The sequence below is a fragment of the Gopherus evgoodei genome, chromosome 8, assembly GCF_007399415.2.
Source record: "Gopherus evgoodei ecotype Sinaloan lineage chromosome 8, rGopEvg1_v1.p, whole genome shotgun sequence".
NCBI classification, from domain to species: Eukaryota; Metazoa; Chordata; order Testudines; family Testudinidae; genus Gopherus; species Gopherus evgoodei.
Genome location: NC_044329.1, coordinates 33,467,619 through 33,487,317, shown reverse-complemented (window position 1 = coordinate 33,487,317; position 19,699 = coordinate 33,467,619). Strand labels below are relative to the sequence as shown.

At 42.6% G+C, this 19,699-nt stretch overlaps 1 protein-coding gene across 1 annotated transcript in view; it reads right to left on the bottom strand.

Annotated features, from left to right (window-relative positions):
• Window positions 1-8,604: 8,604 nt before the first annotated feature.
• Window positions 8,605-19,699, bottom strand: part of FGF18 (fibroblast growth factor 18) — a 110,769-nt gene continuing 99,674 nt past the window's right edge. Inside the window, exon 5 of the mRNA XM_030572753.1 lies at window positions 8,605-9,436. Coding sequence (XP_030428613.1) covers window positions 9,170-9,436 — 267 coding nt within the window. The 3' untranslated portion in view covers window positions 8,605-9,169. The remainder of the gene's footprint in view (window positions 9,437-19,699) is intronic.

Sequence of the window (19,699 nt, the reverse complement as noted above, 5' to 3'; positions counted from 1 at the left end):
GTAGCATAACAGAATTTAGGGCCACCTTCGAACACCACCATACCATCACATGCTACTTTAGACCATTGGTAGCATTATTTATTACGTGTATTGCTTAATATTTCACCTCAATATTGCTTGAAATTATATGGTCTGCATAGGTTACAAATTTTTGTCAGAGATCTTCCTGCCTCCGGCATCTGAATATGAACTGGGATGGGGGGGGGGGAAAGGCAATGAACTAATGGTAGAACAGGGGTTTGTAATTTGGTGACAGAAGTCACAGACAGCTGTCGGGGTCATGACCATTCAGCTCTTCCCATATTAGTAAATGGGAGGAGTGTCCCAGGGTGGGGGGGATGCTGGACAGGTCATGATATGGAAATAACTGAGAGCCCCTGTTGGGCATATTTGTGTACAGCTGCACTAATGTAATTGTTGGGAGTTGGTGGTGGCAAAACCTTCTTGGATTAACGAAGCTAACTTGTCTGCTAAAGCTGTTTTGATTCCATTAGTTTAGCCTAAAAGTACATTTGGTAGTAGAGAGACAAAGAATGTACCAACATGCCCAGAAAATCAGGGACCATCTACTGAGCAATACATCACTATTATTCTGTGGTAGACTCTATACATGCCTGCACAGTTGTATGCCCAGCAAGGCAATCTGAGACAGCTCATGAAGATTGTGTATTTGCTTAAATCAGAACTAGATTTACATCAAGTTCTACTTATTTGTAGCCAGATTGAATCAGCTAAAATAATTCCAAGAGTGGCAGATAAGATGGTGATGGATTGAATACAGTCTTTACAGCTATGAAGTATACACATTGCAGTATTCACCACAAAGTTATTCTTCCATTGTGCTCAGCTACATATGATGCCCTGAAAAGATGCCCACTGTCAGTGGCATGGAAAGATCAAATATTTTGCTAAAGTATGCTATAGTCCTGACTCCAGAAGCCATGTACATGAAGTCACAGTCTCATGGTCTGATTACACTCCCAATAAAACTAATGGCAAAACTCTCAGTGTCACTATCACAGGCCCTGATATTTCTGTCCTTATTATATACTGTGGGGTTCCTCACCCTGTTTATAAACTACTTTGCTGTGTTGACATTTGTATGCCTGGGGCATACAATACCAGATGGTATTTATTCTGCCTGAATCTTATCAGATTCAGACACTATGCTATGCAGGTGATTAACTTAAAGGCATCAATCTCTCTGCATGGGTGGCTTTCCACTTTGATCAAACAGAACACAGGTAGCTGCAGAGTTCTGTAGTATGAAAACCAGCAACCCGATCTTGGAATCGGCCTTCTCACTGCTTTAACCTACAAAAGAATAATGGGTGCATCTCGACAGGCCAGCCTGTAACTCCATGGATGATACTGAAGGAAGAAAGGCATCAGACATGAGGCTGGTTTGAAACTTTGTATTGACAAGTTCCACTCTAGATAGGGATGGTTTTTATGCTTAAAGGAAGGAGTTGCTAAAAGCCCATTGTTTAGAAAGCAGGCAATTTAGACTCAACAATCCAACTATAGACCAGATGCAGCAGCCACATGGATCCATTCTGATAAGTGAGGTGAGAGCTATATTTGCCTCAACAATCCTGAGGCCAAACAAGAATACCGTGTTGTTGAACAGGAAGCACTGAACTAACTTGTGCCTGGGGAACTGAAAACCCCAGCTTTGGGGTTGCAAACTTTCCTGGCAAATTGATCACATGTGCCAGCACCATTTTGTCTATGAGCTTGAATACGCATTGCACAGGGGTCAGGCTACTTACTGCCTTTTAAAGGAGAAGTGAAGTACAAGCCAGGAATTGATCATGTTGCTGTGAATGGCTTGCCTCATCTACCTTGGCCAATAATCGGTACCTCCTTGGAAGAGGAGTTTAAATGATTCCTGTGGTAGTAGGCTTCTTGGTCCTGGGCCTACAGAATAGTTCAAGGCAGTGGAAAGGAATCAAAATTGGATTTTACCTGCCTAGAGGACAGCAAAAGGCTGAAAAACATGCTGACCCACATCTTACCCTTCTTTGCCTTTGTGATGATGATTTTTAAACATAGTGTAAGGAGTGAGCCCAGGCTAGGGAGTTCAAATCTGGACTGAGATCCAAAATTTTCCCAAAATCTTTGGGGTGCTTGGATCTTTGGGTTTAGCTTTCCACATCATAAAGATAAGGGACAACTGCAAAGTTCATATCCTGAGCTTGCAGATGCCAGGATGTGAGGTCTTGCTTGAAACACATTCATCTCTAGTGTATATGTCACATGTGGCACTCACTGTCAGGTAGTTCCAACTGACCTGCAATACAGGTTTGTTCAACATGGTTGAGAAACTTATCAGGGATTTGGCTGAACCAAACAAAAGCTCAGAGTTCTCTTCTGGGGACCTGGGATGGATGTACACATTGAAAATGCGATAGCATCCTGAATTACTTGCAAGATCCATGACAAAAAAACAGACAGAACACACATTGTACCTTTGCATTCATCACTGCATTCCTTTGCCTGCCTCTGGACAGAAAAATGTTGCTACTGATACAACAGTATCTTCAGAACAGTACCTGTGACATGATATTATTATTAAATTAAATTAATTAATGTATTTATTTAAAATGTGCCCACCTGAGCCTCTGGGCACATTACTGACATCAATTACTTCAACAAATGGCTTGTGGTTGCATTTCCTATTGAGGTTATTTCAACAACAGTAATCAAATCACAGTTCACAAAGTAAATTAAAAAGTAACAGGCTACACAGTGAACCTCAGCTCACATAAAAGGCGCTGGAAGAATTTATGAAGGAGAGAAATGTTAAGCACAGATTTTCTTCCATTCTATAATCCTCAAGCCAATGGGGAAATAGAATGTTTTAATCAAGTTTTCAAAGGCTGTTTGCAAACCTCTGACCCAGAAGCAATTCAGTAGCCATAGACTGTGTACAGAAATACAGAGCAACCTGACTTGCAGCGACCCAGATGTCTCCTGCAGAATTGCTGCTTAGGAGGAAAATGAAGATCTAGTTAAGTGTGGATGTTCCCCACTGGCCAGATTTTCAAAAATATTTGGAAGCCAGCATCTTTTATGGCTCCCAATTTTGTGAATGTTTCCTCCAACTCCATCTTCTTGCTGCTTTCTCCTGCCATCAGAATACCCTCTGTCCTAAGGTGCACTGGACTGGGAACCAGGAGCCTAGCAGGCTCTGTTTCATCCCTTATGCTGACTGGTGTTAATAATCTTGTGTATGTCACAAACTTCATACTGAGCAAGGACTCATGACCTTATCATAGGAGACCAGTAAGCATTATTCCCTCCATTTTACAGCTAGGTAACTGATCATTTGCGAGGTTGCCCATAGTCACTTTTGGTAGAGCTATGAATAGAACTCATGACTATGCCAAGTCCATGTGCATGTCCATAGAGTCTGTAAAGTGAGGCTGCTTCTGCATACCCATCTTTTAGACATACACATTAATGAGGAATATATCAGTGCAAATTATTAACATGCCATTATTAACATACAAACAGCTTCCAGGAGTCCTAAATTAGTGCTGTGACCCCTATAGCACACTCCCCTCCCGAGCCAAGAAGAGAACCCAGGAATATTGATTCACTACTGTCTGCCAAATAGCTTTGTAACCGATGGCAAAGTATGTGTCAGCCTCCCCACTAGTGGCTGGTCCACATGATTAACCACCTCCTACTGCTACCATCTAAAGAACCCAGTCCTTTAGCTCAAGTGGTAGAGGTCTGGGCTGCAGTTTGAAGGTCCTTTTACCCTCATACAAAGGGTTAAAAACCTCTTTCCAGATCACATCATGGTGCTTCTTATCCTAATGGAGTTCCGCTCCCCCCTCACACACATCACCAAGGGTCTCTCATCGCCATAAGAGATTCCTCCTGCCCAAGACTAGAGCCTCCAAATGGTTTTAACTTTCCCCTTATGATTTTCTCCTAGGAAGTGGGGGTCCCATCCATTTCCTCCCTGCCCCCAAAACCAGAATGCTGGGTGACACGACCAAGCCTCAAAGAAAAGATGATTATAAATCTTTATTTACCTGGGGTACCATCCTCCCTGTCACCCTGGATAAACCAACCTATGCAAATTTATACCCAGCACCTGTCAAAAAATCCCACCTGAACCCTCCCCAACTCCTTCACCACACAAATCACAGCTGAAGCCAAATCCAAAGGACCAGCCACATACACTCTTTGACCAATCTGCAAGTATGACACTGCTGCTACAAGGGAGAGACTAATTCCTCCCTCCCCCCAACAGAAACCGAGGCTGCAGGGGGTGGGCTAAAGCTGTGGTGCAGCAGCAGCTCCAGTCCTGGTCCCAGCGCTGCTGCCACATATACTTAGGGCTGGTCCACACTACGGGGGGAAATCGATCTTAGATATGCAACTTCAGCTACGTGAATAACGTAGCTGAAGTCGAAGTATCTAAGATCGAATTACTCACCGTGCTCATGGCGTGGGATCGATGTCCGCGGCTCTCCCTGTCGATTCCGCAACTCCGTTTGGGTTGGTGGAGTTACGGAATCGATATAAGCGCGTTCGGGGATCGATACATCGCGTCTAGATGAGACGTGACATATCGATCCCCGAGCAATCAATTGCTACCCGCTGATAAGGCGGGTAGGGAAGACATACCCTTTATTTTTGTAATAGCTTTGTCCTGCACAACCCCAGAGAAAGCTATTTCAGCGTCTTCCTTCAGAACTCCTCTTCCTGGCAGACGTACGTCGGTTTGTCAATTCTTGTGGGCCTCATGCTATGTGCTGATAGCCCCAGCTGCTGTGTGAAAAGCATGAGAATATCAGCTTCCATTTTTTAAAAAAAAAGAAAGATTTGAAGGCTCTTGGCAGTGAAGAAAAACTTGGAATTGTGAACCTAACGGTTCCAATGCCAGAAGACCAAGACAAAAGAAGCCTGTTTTTATCCTTTTTAAAAATCTAATGATTTTAAGGCAATCTCGTGATTTTTGAACATTTGGGGTTGACAATACCGGATTCAATTTCCTCCACAGTCCAGAGATGTACTCCTACTACACAGATGCCTTCTGCGGGTGGTGGTAGAGGTATGGGGTGAGGTTTTCAGAGGGTTCTCAACCCCTTGAGGCAGTTCTAGCTGCTGGAAGGGTCAGATGGGCTAGACCTACATTGATACGGCAGACCCTAGATCCACATCCCACTGGGGGAGGGTTTGGGGTTTGTTTGTTTTAAAGGAACTCTCACCCTCCCCAAAACACATACAAACAGTTGGAGTACAAACCCAAGTGGTTGCTAGAGTAAAGAAACTGTTAGCTGTATGGTGCTTAGTACATAGTTACCTGCCGGAGGTGAAAGCAAGCCGGTATGGCGTAGCAGCAAGAGTCGGTATGCTGTGCCAGACTGGACTGGCTTCTCTGGAGGTGATTTAAAGGGCCCAGGGCTCCAGCCACTGCGGGGAGCCCTGGGCCCTTTAAATCACCTCTGGAACTCTGGAAGCCGGGCTTGGGCGGGGATTTAAAGGTCCCAGAACTCCCGCCCCTGTGAAGTCCCAGGGCCTTTAAATCTTGAAAGGCCCCACCTCTTCTGGTTGAGGCCACACCTCTTCCTGCTAAGGTCACATCCTGCTCAGGACTCCTGCGTACCGGTAAGTCCTTTAAGTTACTTTCACCCCTATTACCTGCAAACGACAGGCTTGGTAGTACAAATTCAGTAGATTTTCCTCTTCCTACCCTTTTTCTGTCTCATCTATTTAGACTGGAAGCTCGTCAAGGCAGGCACTGTCTCCTGTGCTTAGCACAGAGGGTTCGTGAGTTTGGCTGAGGGTTGGAGATGCTACTGGCATACCAACAATACAACAATTCATAGCAGATTCATTGGAAGATGGGTTGTCAGGTCATTCTGGTTTGGTTGTGATATTGGCCAAAGGTTCGGGTCAACTAGTATTGGCTTGGAATCCTAATATTTATGGTTCCCATCTACTCTGACAGGAGTTGAACAGACTGATACTAGGGATGTCAATTAATTTCAGTTAACTCACATGATTAACTCAAAAATTAATTGTGATTAAAAAATTAATAGTGATTAATTGCATTTGAATCACGCTGTTAAACAATAGAAAACTAATTGAAATTAAATATTTTGAATGTTTTTCTGTTTTCAAATATATTGCTTTCAATTACAATGCAGAATACAAAGTGTACAGTGCTCACTTTTTATTACAAATATTTTCATTGTAAAAATGATAAACAAAAGAAATAATATTTTTCAATTCACCTCATACAAGTACTGTAGTGCAATCTCTTTATTGTGAAAGTGCAACTTGCAAAGATAGAATTTTTTTTGTTATAACTGCACTTAAAACCAAAACAATGTAAAACGTCAGAGCCTACAAGTCCACTCAGTCCTACTTGTTCAGCCTATTGCTAAGACAAACAAGTATGTTTACATTTACAGGAGATCGTGCTGCCCACTTCTTATTTACAATGTCTCCTGAAAGTGAAAACAGGCGGTCACATGGCACTTTTGTAGCTGGCATTGTGGTATTTATGTGCCAGATATGATAAACATTTGTATGCCCCTTCATGCTTTGGCCACCATTCCAGAGGACATGATTCCACGCTGATGACGCTTATTAAAAAAAAATGCATTAATTAAATTTGTGACTGAATTCCTTGGGGGAAGAATTGTATGTAGAGTGACCAGATGTCCTGATTTTATAGGGACAGTCCTGATTTGGGGGGCTTTTTTCATATATAGGCTTCTATTACCACCACCACCCCATCCCAATTTTTCACATTTGCTGTCTGGTCACCCTAATTGTATGTCTCCTGCTCTGTTCTACCCACATTCTGCCATATATTTCATGTTATAGCAGTCTCGGATGATGACCCAGCACATGTTGTTTGTTCTAAGAATACTTTTACTGCAGATTTGACAAAATGCAAAGAAGGTACCAATGTGAGATTTCTAAAGACAGCTACAGCACTTGGCCCAAGGTTTAAGAATCTGAAGCACCTTCCAAAATCTGAGAGGGACAAGGTCTGGAGCATGCTTTCAGGAGTTTTAAAAGAGCAATACTCCGATATGGAAACTACAGAACCCAAACCACCAAAAGAGAAAATCAACCTTCTGCAGGTTGCATCATCTGATTCAGCTAATGAACATGAACATGCATCGGGCTGCACTACTTTGGATTGTTATCAAGCAGAACCCATTGTCAGCATGGATGCTTGTCCTCTGGAATGGTGACTGAAGCATGAAGGGACGTACAAATCGTTAGCTCATCTGTCACGTAAATATCTTGCAACGCCAGCTACAACAGTGCCATGCAAACGCCTGTTCTATCAGGTGACATTGTAAACAAGAAGCAGGCAGCATTATCTCCTGCAAATGTAAACAAATTTGTTAGTCGGAGGTTGGCTGAACAAGAAGTAGGACTGAGTGGACTTATAGGCTCTAAAGTTTTACAAAGTTTTATTTTTAATGCAGGGTTTTTTTTAAATAATTCTACTTTTGTAAGTTCAACTTTCACAATAAAGAGACTGCACTACAGTACTTGTACTAGGTGAATGGAAATATACTATTTATTTTGCTTTTTACAGTGCAAATATTTGTAATAAAAATAAACATAAAAAGCACTGTACACTTTTTATTCTGTATTATAATTGAAATCAATATATTTGAAAATGTAGAAAACATACAAAAATATTTAAATAAATGGGATTTTAGTATTGTTTAATCACACAATCACAATTAATTTTTTTAATCGCTTGACAGCCCTAGTTGTTATATGCTATTCGGCAGCTAAATGTTTCTCATCAATATTTATCATTTACATAAGGGTTTTCATTGTCCAAAACCAGTACAAAACCATTAACTAGTTCACACTCACAACATCCTGTAAGGTAGATAAGTGGTTGGTATTCTTATTTTACATGTGGAGAAACTGAGTCCCAGAAATGTTAAGGGTCATGAAGGAAGTCAAGGTTCTAGGGTTTAAAAGGTATAATATTAAACTATATTGGCTAGCCTGAAACAAATACTGCCTTCTAAAACTCTAGTCAAGACAAGGCAAGTTGTACTTTAGTGTATGTTAAACTGGTCACATCAAAGATCTATGGGGCAGATTAGCATAAAACTAGAGTTTTAGAAAGTGTCCATTAGTCTGAGCAAACAAACAAGATCTAACAACACAGCTTTCAATCTTAGTCTGGACAAAGTTTCAGTGGTGGAAGAACTCTGTGAATTCCTGGTTCCCAATATAGTGCTCAGCCCATTAGGCCATGAAAGACAGGTTTTTATTGGGGAAAACTGGGAGAGGATTGAAAATCAAGCTTATAATGGGAAGCTAGCTCCGACCTTAACTACAGAGTGGCTACCATTGTGATAGAAGGATAAAAGTTCATAGCAATAATCAAAAAGTGTGAATTACAGCAATATGTACATGTGTTTTAAATAATTTTTTTAATTGTTGAGGCAGTAATACTTGGTTCATGGAACTGCAATATACAGAGAGATGAAATAAATAGCTTATATATATATATATATAATATATATAATATAGCTGGTTTTAAAATATTCCCTTATCATTGGTGTATTAGGTCACTTTTAGTCATTGGAATGTATTTAGCAGCATTCTCCAGAACTGAGCATAATGCAGGATCACAGAGCCGTGACACCTTATGTCATCAGAAAGGTTACAGAAGATCGATGCATTGAGAACTCCACGGAAACTCAATCACTGCCGCACACACCATCTTGTCTCGGGACAGTTTGCAGCAGACAACAAATAGATTACTGCAAAACTGGTGATTTTCAGGGCAGGGTCTCAGTAACTTTGGGAAAGAACTTTGGTTTTCTTTGGTTTTATTTTATTTAATATTAATTGTTTTTCCTCTGGGGATCTGCTTGAAAAGTTGTCCGTTCCAAAAAGAGAAATAAGCACCTATGTGTCAAGAAGTCAATTTAAATAGAGCAGTTCATTTTGTTTTTCAAGTCACAATAAATCCCTAACAGCTTTCCCCAGCGTTTGCCATCCAGTCTTTTTATTTTTTTTAATTTTTTAATTATTTTTTAAACACAATGTACAAAAATAGAGCTTCTTCCTTATTTTTAATGTAAAAATATTCCTCTGGTGCAGTTTTTTTGTGGTTTATTATTGTGACACTGTTTTTGTCTATCTTTTAACTGGGGTTGGTAGGTCGTATTCTCTTAGTCCTCTTGGTCACTGTGGTGTACTTGAAAGGTTTCTGTAACTCCACTTGACCTTTTGGGTACCTTTTCATAAAATGCACATCTTGTTGGTTTTCCTGGGTCTTGGGCCCTTTTCGTGGCCTTCCTTTTTTGGTAAATCCAACGTACCAGCCAGAGTATTTCGCAGACATCAGTGCTGTGTAGTTGTTTTCTAGGACTTTTTCAATGAAGACACACTCTTTGCTGGTGCCGTCAGGCTGCAAAAGGGAAAGAAGATTCATTTCAATCAGCTGCAAAACCGTTGGCCAAATAGCAATTTTGCATAAAAGATCAGTTACAGGATCTGGTCCTGTTCTCTCTTGCTTTCAATCCAGTAGCTGGGGGGAGAAATATCAGTTGAAATATTCAAAATGAACCATTAACACTATTATTTGATTCAAGAGCAGGGCCGGTGCAACCATTTAGGTGACCTAGGTGGTCGCCTAGGGTGCTGGGATTTGGGGGGTGCCATTTTCTTCGGCTGCCCCAGTCGACGCCGGCATTTAGACGGAGGGAGCTGGGGCAGGGAAACGCGGGAAGGGCCGCCTGCAGCAAGTAAGGAGGGGGCAGCACGCAAGGGAACTCCCCACCCCAGCTCACCCCTGCCCCGCCTCCTCCCTGAGAACACCGTGGCTGCTTCACTTCTCTCGCCTCCCAGGCTTGTGGCGCCAATCAGCTTAGGCGCTGCAGGCCTGAGAGACGGGAGAAGTGAAGCAGTGACAGCATACTCGAGGTGCTTGTGCACAGAGCAGGAGTGAGCTGGGGCGGGCGGGATGGCTCAGGGTGGAGGGTGCAGGGTGGGGCGCTGCTAGAAGGGGGGCACCTCAGGACGGAGGGGGGAAGCTGCCGAGGGGGGGGCACCTCAGGGCAGTGGCGGGGAGTGGGGGCGCAAGGTGGATGTTTCACCTAGGGCGCAAAACATCCTTGCACCGGCCCTGTTCAAGGGTGCCTTTTGTTTTCTTTCTTTCTTTTTTTCAAACACTCCTAACAAAGGGATCTAGTTTTCGTAGGGAGATTTTCAAAGACACAAATAGCAAGTAGTCACTTAACTTCGTAAACCTCCCCCATTGTGGCCTGTCCCAATAAAACATATCCCTCTGTGAAGCATACATCAGAAGACCTACTTGCAGGAATCTTGAACAACAACATTTAATGTTTGTTTAGTGAAGTCCTAAATTGTCAGCAAGCTGGGGTTTCAATCTACCATTTCGAAGCGGGGTAGATCAAAGAGCACTAGGGAACTTTTAATGCACAGCAGCAGGGTCCACAAAGACGCTTAGTGTGCGGCAGGATAGTGCAGATAGATTTAGACCCCTGCTTGCCACGAACTAAGTATTAATTTAGTCCAACCCCCAGAATTTAGACTGCTCTTTTCAAAAATGCTTTAGAGGTTAGATGCCCAACTGCCATTGAACCTACCACACCCATGCAAGATGGAGAACTTCCCTCACTAAGGTGGTTTTGAAATTTCATCCTTAATTTCCAATGTGCTGCCCATTGGCAACCCAAACATTAACTAGCCATACGATTCCTGGGAGGTGCAGATTGGTATTCTCATTGGAGAGATGGGGAGCTGAGCACAGAAAGGTGTTGAGTGCCTAGATCTCCCACTGACATCAAAGGGACGTCTGGGTTGCTTAGCATTTTTGAAAATCTGGCTGTTTACTTAGGTACTGATTTTTCAAAATCTCGTCCCAGGCTCTTTATTTCGGTGCCGAACTGTGGAACCTAACTTTTGGCCTCTATTTTTTTTTTAAAAATCATGGAGTAAAAAATGGACACTCAAACGTCAAAGAACTTACTTTTAAAAGTTTATCTTTACATCACTTTACTATGGCTACTAAGGCTACAGATGTTGCCATGATCAGAGCCAGAACTGGAGCTCCTAGGCCTGTACTCAGGGCACTAGGCTCACTTTCTTAGGAAGGTCTCCTAAGCCTCCTTTTCAAGGGCAATCATTATAATGGAGGATGGGGAATTTATACTAGAAATCAGATGCCAAACATCCCAACATTTGGGACTAATGCTATTGAGGGTTTTGGTTCAGGCCAGTTTACAGTTGGGACCATTTGCAAAATTCTAAACCAGATCTGGATTTGGAACTCCAGCTGCATTTTGATCTGTGGTTTAGGATCAGGCAAATCTCTAATTTATACAATGCATGCAGCAGTGCTGCAAGAGTCACGGCATCACATAATAGGATATTTAAGTATTTCAGCCAAGCGGAAATCCTACAAACACTATAATCCTATGCCAGAATATACCTCTATTTTACCTTTAACTGATGAATAACTGGAACAGTCTATGAAACAAACCACAGGTCAGATGATGCCTCCTGTATCAAGTCTTTCTTTAATTTCTTTTTCTTTTCTAAATACATTAGAACTATAACTATTCATCCTTTGGGAATATTTACAGAACCTTCACAATAGTGTTATGATCCGGGTGAAGCCTTGTCATAGACTGAATTAATACCCCATTGAGATTGGTAGGTGTGAACTCACCCTTCAATTAACATAACGGTAAGCACTACCTAAGACAAAAGGTGTGTGGGAACCTGCTGAGGATCTTTTGACTGAGTATTCTTTTGGATAGGGGAAGGTCGGCACAGGGCTGGTTCCAGGGGTTTTGCCGCCCCAAGCAGCAAAAAAAAAAAAAAAGCTGCGATCCCGATCTGAGGCAATTCAGCGGGAGGTCCTTCGTTCTGAGTGGGAGTGAGGGACCCTACACCAAATTGCCGCCGAATACCTGAAAGTACCGCCCTGCTATGGAGTTGCCGCCCCAAGCATCTTCTTGATAAGCTGGTGCCTGGAGCCGGCCCTGGGTTGGGAGATGAAAGATCTCAGAAACTGAGGTCAGACAAAAACAGAGTGAGAGAGGCAACCTGAACGAGCAGCTAAATGCATGTCACTGACCCTGGGTAGAGGTTTTTCAGGTCAGGGTGCAGGCTAAAAAAAAAAAGCGCTCTTGGTACTATGAGTAAAATAAGCTGTTTCTTGCTATTTTATTCCGTCTATGTTCCAAGACACAGGCCTTCATACATTCTTTGTATATACACAAAACTGCATCAGAGAAATACCTGACTACCACCACTGTCTACTCGAACACGCACAAGCTCCCAAACATCAACTAGCTGCTTATTTCAAAAAAGGGCAACAACCATAAACAAAATATGGAACATTATATAGGGCCTAATCCACAACTCACTTAAGCGAAAGGAAAGATTCCCACTGACTTCAGTGGGAGCTGGATTAGACTGCTACAACTAATAAATAAATAATATAGGGCTTTTCATCTGTAGCCCTCAAAGTGCTTTCCAAAGGTCGGTAAGTACCATATAAGAAGTTGCTTATGCTACACTGAATAGCTTATATGTAGAATTATTACTACAGTTGCCTGTGAACAAACAAAACAGTCAAAGCCCTTTCAATCCTTAGCAAACTAATTCCCCAAATGCCTGAGAAAAATAAAATTAACATGTCACTGCACAGAAGCTGCAGCAGATCACAGGAGGCAAAGGATTAATCACAGAGCTCTGGCAGAATCATCGCTATGTATGTCTGAAAATGGGCCAGGCGGAACAGATAGGAATAGCACCAGCCATTCACCTCCAGAGACGTGAGCACACAGAGTGAAACTGGTACTTTTCAGTCTGCTCCCTTCTAAATGCTTGTCTAGAAAATCATTGCAGAGTTTGGTACAATTTGTCAGATGCTGTTAATCTCAAAATCTGAGTCAAGAGAAAGGCACAGCCAATCTCAGCTGGTTTAGAATTCATTAGATCTGTGATCTCCAAATTATTTTGTATGAGCTACCAAAATCAGCTTAACTCAGAGTCACTGCCAACCCAGGCTGGATTCAAAGAGGCAACCAAAGGGGAAAGGCTCCATAATTCACCACTAATCTCCAGACCTATCGATTCCCCCTTAGAGCTTCTATTCATGGATGCATTTATGTTATTTTAAACTTGAAACCATTAACATATCATCTTGCGAAAGCCTTTTGTTTGCTACACAAACTGTATAGTACCTGTCTTCTTAAGAGGGTAAGGGGAGTTCATAAACTATTCTACAATAGCAACACAGAATCATATGAGGGAAAAGTTTGAGAAGAGGCCCAGAAATATACATTGCCCAGCAAATATACATAATCAGGAGTCCATGCACATTGACGGGTTGAAGCCAGCTCTGCTACTGACTAGCATCCTCCATATTTGGGAAAGCATAAAGGTCATATTTTATCATTTATAATTTTGAGCTTACAAATGCTTTGAGGAAGGGCAGGGCTGTGCAAAACCCAGTGGTTTCAGTTCACCGGGGCTCATCCTTTGAGTTCAATCAAAACCACAGTGAGAAAACAGATGACACTGCAGAATTCCACCAGATTTCAATGTGAAGCCAGAAACAGCCCCTGGTTCACTCAAAACTCGGCCCGGTCCATACCTTTCAACAATTAATGCAATGTAAACACTAATGTGGCTGAGTCTCAAATTCACACAAAATTAGGTGCTGATGAACCAACCAAATACCTTCTGAGCTATTAGGTATAGCAGGGAATTGGAAAGCTCCTTTTCCCTACATTTGCAGAAAAGTCCTGGATTTGACCCATGACCTTGTTTCTATGAAAATTTGACCACTTTGAATATATCAATTTTGGGGCTTTCTGCTTGCACTACAATGTCATTTTCTTGTGGAACACTTAGACATACCCAGGGGTGAGACTGGAATTAAAAGAAGAAAATGTTGAGGGGGGTTAAATTATTATTAAAGGTATTTTCTGTGTGTATGTCTCAAAATATGCCAGCAGAGTCTAAGGAAGAGCAATGAAGAGCAGGAAGAGAGGATAGTACTTTGGGCCAGGTTCAGGGCTAATTTGAAGCAAACAAGGTCCATAAAAATAAATGTAGCCTGGAAAAGAAAGCACTAAATCATATCACAACATGAAATTAAGGTGACACGTACACGTACTTTAAGATAATTCATGGATAACGAACAGAAATTGCTTTTCTCCAAGTAAATCATTCTTATGTGTGCTAGGGCATGTTGTAGAGACAGACAGATGATTTTATAGCATCTGTTATAAACCCCGATAGACTGGGAATATAGAACATAAATCACTTATATAGCAGGGTCTCTACATCATGTAATCTGCCCCTGAGATAATCTATTAGTGAAAAAGCAATTTCTATTCATCCTTTAGGGATTATTAATAAAGTAATTTATAAATGTCACCTTAATTTCAACAGTTGCCACTCATTTAAGGCCCAGTTCTGTTCCTATTTAAATCAGTGACAAAACTCTCATTGGTATCAGGCCCTCATTGTATGAATATATGAGCACGTCTCTTGTCAAACCAGAGCACGTCATCAATATGGAGCCAAACTGACTTAGTGTAACTGCATTGCCTTCACTAGAGACACAACAGGGAGGGAACTGGCTCAAATTCAATTCCAATGCACTTCAACTGAACAAAATCCCACCTTCCTCCTGAGAAGTCAGCTAAAATATTGAAATTAAAGCAGTAAAATATGTGAGTATGGAGTCCTAAAGGAGTCTAAGGTGTCTGGTGCACAAAAAATTATTTCGGTCTCCCTCTGTTCTCCTCTCATTCCAATAAGTAGCCTAAGGGACAATCCATCCAACCAACCACCCATCTCCAGGAATGCAGATGGCCCAACACACAGCAATATTGATGCAGCTCCCTTACACAGAAGAAGAGGGTAGGAACTGGGGAGGCAGAAAAGAGAGATTTACCACCCAGTGCACTGGTTTGTTGGGGAATATTAATGCTGCAAAAGAGGTAGAAGTTCCACCGGTTCACAGAACTTCCAGTCTTTCGAGGAGGTGCAGGTGGCGGGGGCAAGGATGCTAGTGCCAAAGAGCCTACATTGAGTTATCTGCCAAGAGGATCCTCAGTCTGGAAGGTGGGTCCATTTGCCTTCTTCCAGTGAGAACCTCAATGCCCATCCAAGTTACTACACCAAAGCACTCAGCAGAGAACTTGGGCCTAAGAGTTACGATGTCAGCATTGCATTTGACCCTCAGCATGGTGATTTTTTGGAGTGCATTGTAATCTTCAGTCCAGACCAGTGGCTCTCAAACTTTTTTACTGGTGACCCCTTTCACATAGCAAGCCTCTGAGTGCAACTCCCCTTATAAATTAAAAACACTTTTTTATATATTTAACAGCATTATAAATGCTGGAGGCACAGCGGGGTTTGGAGTGGAGGTTAACAGCTCACGACCCCCCATGTAATAACCTCGTGTGACCTCCCCTAGGTAATAACTTCGTGACACCCTGAGGGGTCCCAACCCCCAGTTTGAGAACCCCTGGTCCAGACTGACTGAGTCTCCTATGACAATACCTAGACGAGCTTCTAAGAAATGCTATTTAGTAAAGACACCAGTTCAGGAAGGGCACTTCAGCACTTCCCTAGCTTTGGCTAAGTCTCATTGAAGTCAATGAAAATTAAACGCAGGCTGAAAATAAAGCACATGGTTAAGTGCCTTCCTGAATTGTGGCACAGTCCTCAGATTCAGGCTCCTAAATCACAAGCAGCTTCCAATTTAAACCTCTAGAAGAAAATAGCAGTAAAACCCCAACCTAAAAATGTGTTCAGTACTTCCTGGTGTTTTGTTTGTCCTGAAACAACCCCCACCCCTACATACTCTCCCCTCCCCGCCCCACCTCCTGAGACAGCAACTCCCCTTAAGAAGATTCAAGAGGAGGAGAAAGAAAAGAGAAATGGCCCCAACCAGGTTTAAATGTCAAACACAAGAACTGGCTGTTTGAGGGTAAAGAAAAAAACCCTGTATTCTAGCTGACTGTCTTTTCCAAAGAATTCTTAGTTCAAACATATGCTGCTGATATTGGGTTGCACATTACTCAAGTAGACTTCAATGGGGAGATCCTGCCAAGTTACAGTATGTATTAATTTCATAGATACTTAGCTGGCAAAATGCACTCTAAATGCAAAGTAGTAGTGCTCTAATTAAAGCAATGGATTCTGAGACAGATTCTTTAAATGTATAGAATCCCTGAAAATATGAGAGATGGATACTGAAGTGTGTCCCTTGCATGATTACATTGCTATGCAGTGCGGGAGAGGGAGAGTGACACCAGTGCATGGAGTTGGCACAAAGCTGCGCACCACTCCAGTTTTACTTCAGCCCAAAAAATAGGACTTATGTGATAGACAAGCCTAGTGCACGCCCTCGGCACAGGAGTGAATTTCATACTGGGTTGGCACCTTTCTAGGACACAGTGCAGGTTGAGACCAGAGAGAGAGACGTTCCACTTGTGAAGTTTGAGTTCAGATCTGGAATTGGAAGGGCTCAGATCCAGGATCTTGGTTCAGGCCCAAACTTTAATTTCCAGTAAAAGGAAAGGCAGCTTGATCTATAACATTTATACATTAAATAATACCCTTTTACGTAGGCTTAGGATCCTACTTTGTCCTTCTTTGCCTAATACTGTGCAGAGTGCTTGTGTGCTGGCTGGCCACCACCACCCTCCCTAGAGATGGCTGTACGTAGATTGCTCATAAAGGACTGGAGAGCCTTTGAGGTGAAATGTGCTGAGTACAATAGTCATCAAACAGTTGCACACTTGGGCTACTGGGGCCGATTCCTCACAAGAGCTGACACAAGTTCTATGGCCATTTCACTTTCCCAAGCTAGCCCCATTCAACTTATATTACTTCTTTCAGACACACTCCTTAGCCAGAAAAATTACTCGGGTTGGAGTGTTATCTCCTGTATCCTTTAGATAGTAACTGAAAAGCTCATGGAGATCTGCCTTCCTCTCCCCATACATTCAATGCAACTCAGTTATACTGACAAACTACTTTATACTTAAGAACATAAGAATGGCCATACTAAGTCAGGACATTTAGCCCAGTATCCTGTCTTCCAACAGTGGCCAATGCCAGGTGCCCCAGAGGGAATGAACAGAACAGAGAATCATCAAGTGAGTCATCTCCTGTCGCCCATTCCCAGCTTCGGGCAAATAGAAGCTTCTGGTTGATAACCATTGATGGACCTATCCTCCATGAACTTATCTACTTCTTTTTTGAACCCTGTTATAGTCTTCACCTTCACAACATCCTCTGGCAAGGAGTTCCACAGGTCGACTGTGCATTGTATGAAAAAATACTTCGTTTGTTTTAAACCCTGCTGCCTACCAAATGAAATGAATAACCCCTAGTTTTTGTGTTATGAGAAGGAGTAAATAACACTTCCTTATTTATTTTCTGCACGCCGGGCATGATTTTATAGATCTCTATCATATCCTCCTTACTTATGCCAGTTCCTCAGCTGGTGTCAAACACCATAGCTCTGTAGAGGCCAACTCTCAGGAAGAAAATTATTTATCATAGGTACATATACGGGTCTGTCCATAAATCATGTAACACTTTAGGGGGTGAGTGGGTCCTTACTTGTGTGTGTTTGTTTCAGTGTTACAAAGAGTTACAATGGGTGGGTGGGTCTTCAAAAACATCACCAAACAATGTGTTCTGTAATGTATGGACAGCCCCTAGCACTAGAACAACTGAGCACCTCACAATCACTAATGCATTTCTCCTCATAAAACCCCTGTAAGGTAGGACAGTGCTGTTATTCCCACTGCACAGATAGGGAACTGAGTGCCACCCCACCTAATTTTTAGCCATCTACAAAACCTCTGGGATCGACAACCCCTGAGTTAGGCTCTTGAGTTCCTTATACAGTGAATGAGAAGAGAGAGAAACTTGGAATGGGATTCACAAAAAAAAACAAGTAGAAGGCTCCTCACCTAAGGCATCCAATGCGAGAAGGCAAGTTGAGGGGTGTATGCTAAGCCCCACCCCTTCCTCAGAGATGGGCATGGGGAGGCCCCTCCCTCTGCTTAGGAGTCTCAGTTGCAAACACTCTTGGCATTAGGTGCCTATAATGCTGCTGCAAGCAGCAGCCTCAGAACTTTGAGCCTAGTGGCTGGAGCACTCACCTGGGAGGTGGGAGACCACCAGGTCAAGTCCCCCTTTCACCTGAGTGGGAGAGAGGATTTGAACAGGAATCTGCTACCTCTCAGGCAAGTGCCCTAACCCCAGGGATATGGGACACTCTGGTGCGGGGCCCGCCTCCTGAGGCTGTTCCACTGTGAATAAATAATTTTTAAAAAAGTCATTGGTGTAGAGAACTGGATCCCAGGGTCTTTCACCTTCCGAGTGAGTGCTGTAACCACCAGGCTACAGGGTCCTTCTCATGCTTGCTGTCTCTCTAGCCAATGATTCTTTCATTATTTGTCCACAGTGGAAGAGTTTCAACAGGAGAGAGCCCCCCCGGGGGAATATCCCACAGCCCAGTGGTCAGGGCACTCCCTTGAAAGGTGACAAATCCCATTTTAAATTCCTTCTCTGCCTGAGTGAGGAGTGGAACCAGGGATCTCCCATATCCTAGGTGAGTCCTAACCACTGGGCTAAATGTTATAAAGGACTTCCTCCTTTCCCCCTCCTCAGCCACTGTGCGTAAGTTCCTACTGGACTGAGTCATGCAGGTGAAATAGGCTGAGGAATGCCCATCTTCTGTGGTTTGTGCATCACCCTGGGGCTTAGATATCCATACACCTGGTGTGGAGCTGAAATGTGCATGCTCAGAAGCACAAATACAGGCAACCTAGAGCACTTTTACTGCAAAAATTTAGGTGCCAAGAGAGTTTAGGCACCTACAGGGTTCAGGGGCACATGAGTGGGGGGTTTATGAATCCCAGGGGGGCCTGATTCTGGGATTCAGGTGCCTACATCCTTTTGTGAATTTGGCCTTAAGTGGCTTGCTCAAGTTCACAAGAGAAATCTGTGGTGGAGCAGGGAATTAAACCCATATCTCCTAAGTCCCAAGCTGGTGCCCAAACCATTGGATCATCCCTTTGCTCATAGTTCTCAAAACATACTCCGATCAAACATTTGTATTGCTGACATGGACCCATTAATAAGACAGAAGTCTTGCGATCATGAATGAATATAAATGCCTGAAGGTTTATGTAAAAATAAACCAAGAAATGAACTCTAATTACAAACCACCAATGGGAATGTCATTCCAGAGTGAAGGCAGGCAATCTCAGTTCCTTGGAAGAAATCTTTTCAAGCACATTTTTTTTAGGCAAGCTATGGAGGTTTTTTTCCCTCGCCTGACATAATTGCTTTGATACAAACACCCAGTCACAGTGCCACCCCACCACACCTAGGCACTTACATCACATCATCACTATAAATCACAGGTAATTACACAAGACAGTCAAAAGCCATCAAAAGAAAATGCATATGTAGAGAAAGTGTTCATTAAAGATGGCTGGGAAAAATAATCTATGCAAACAAAACATCTTCCCAGTCCCTACCCATAGATACATCAGGTACTAGAGAGATGCCCTTTTCTTATATCAAAAATAGATATTCTGCCTTTGAGAGGTAGAATTTTTATGAGTGAAAAAAAAAACCATCTTCTCAA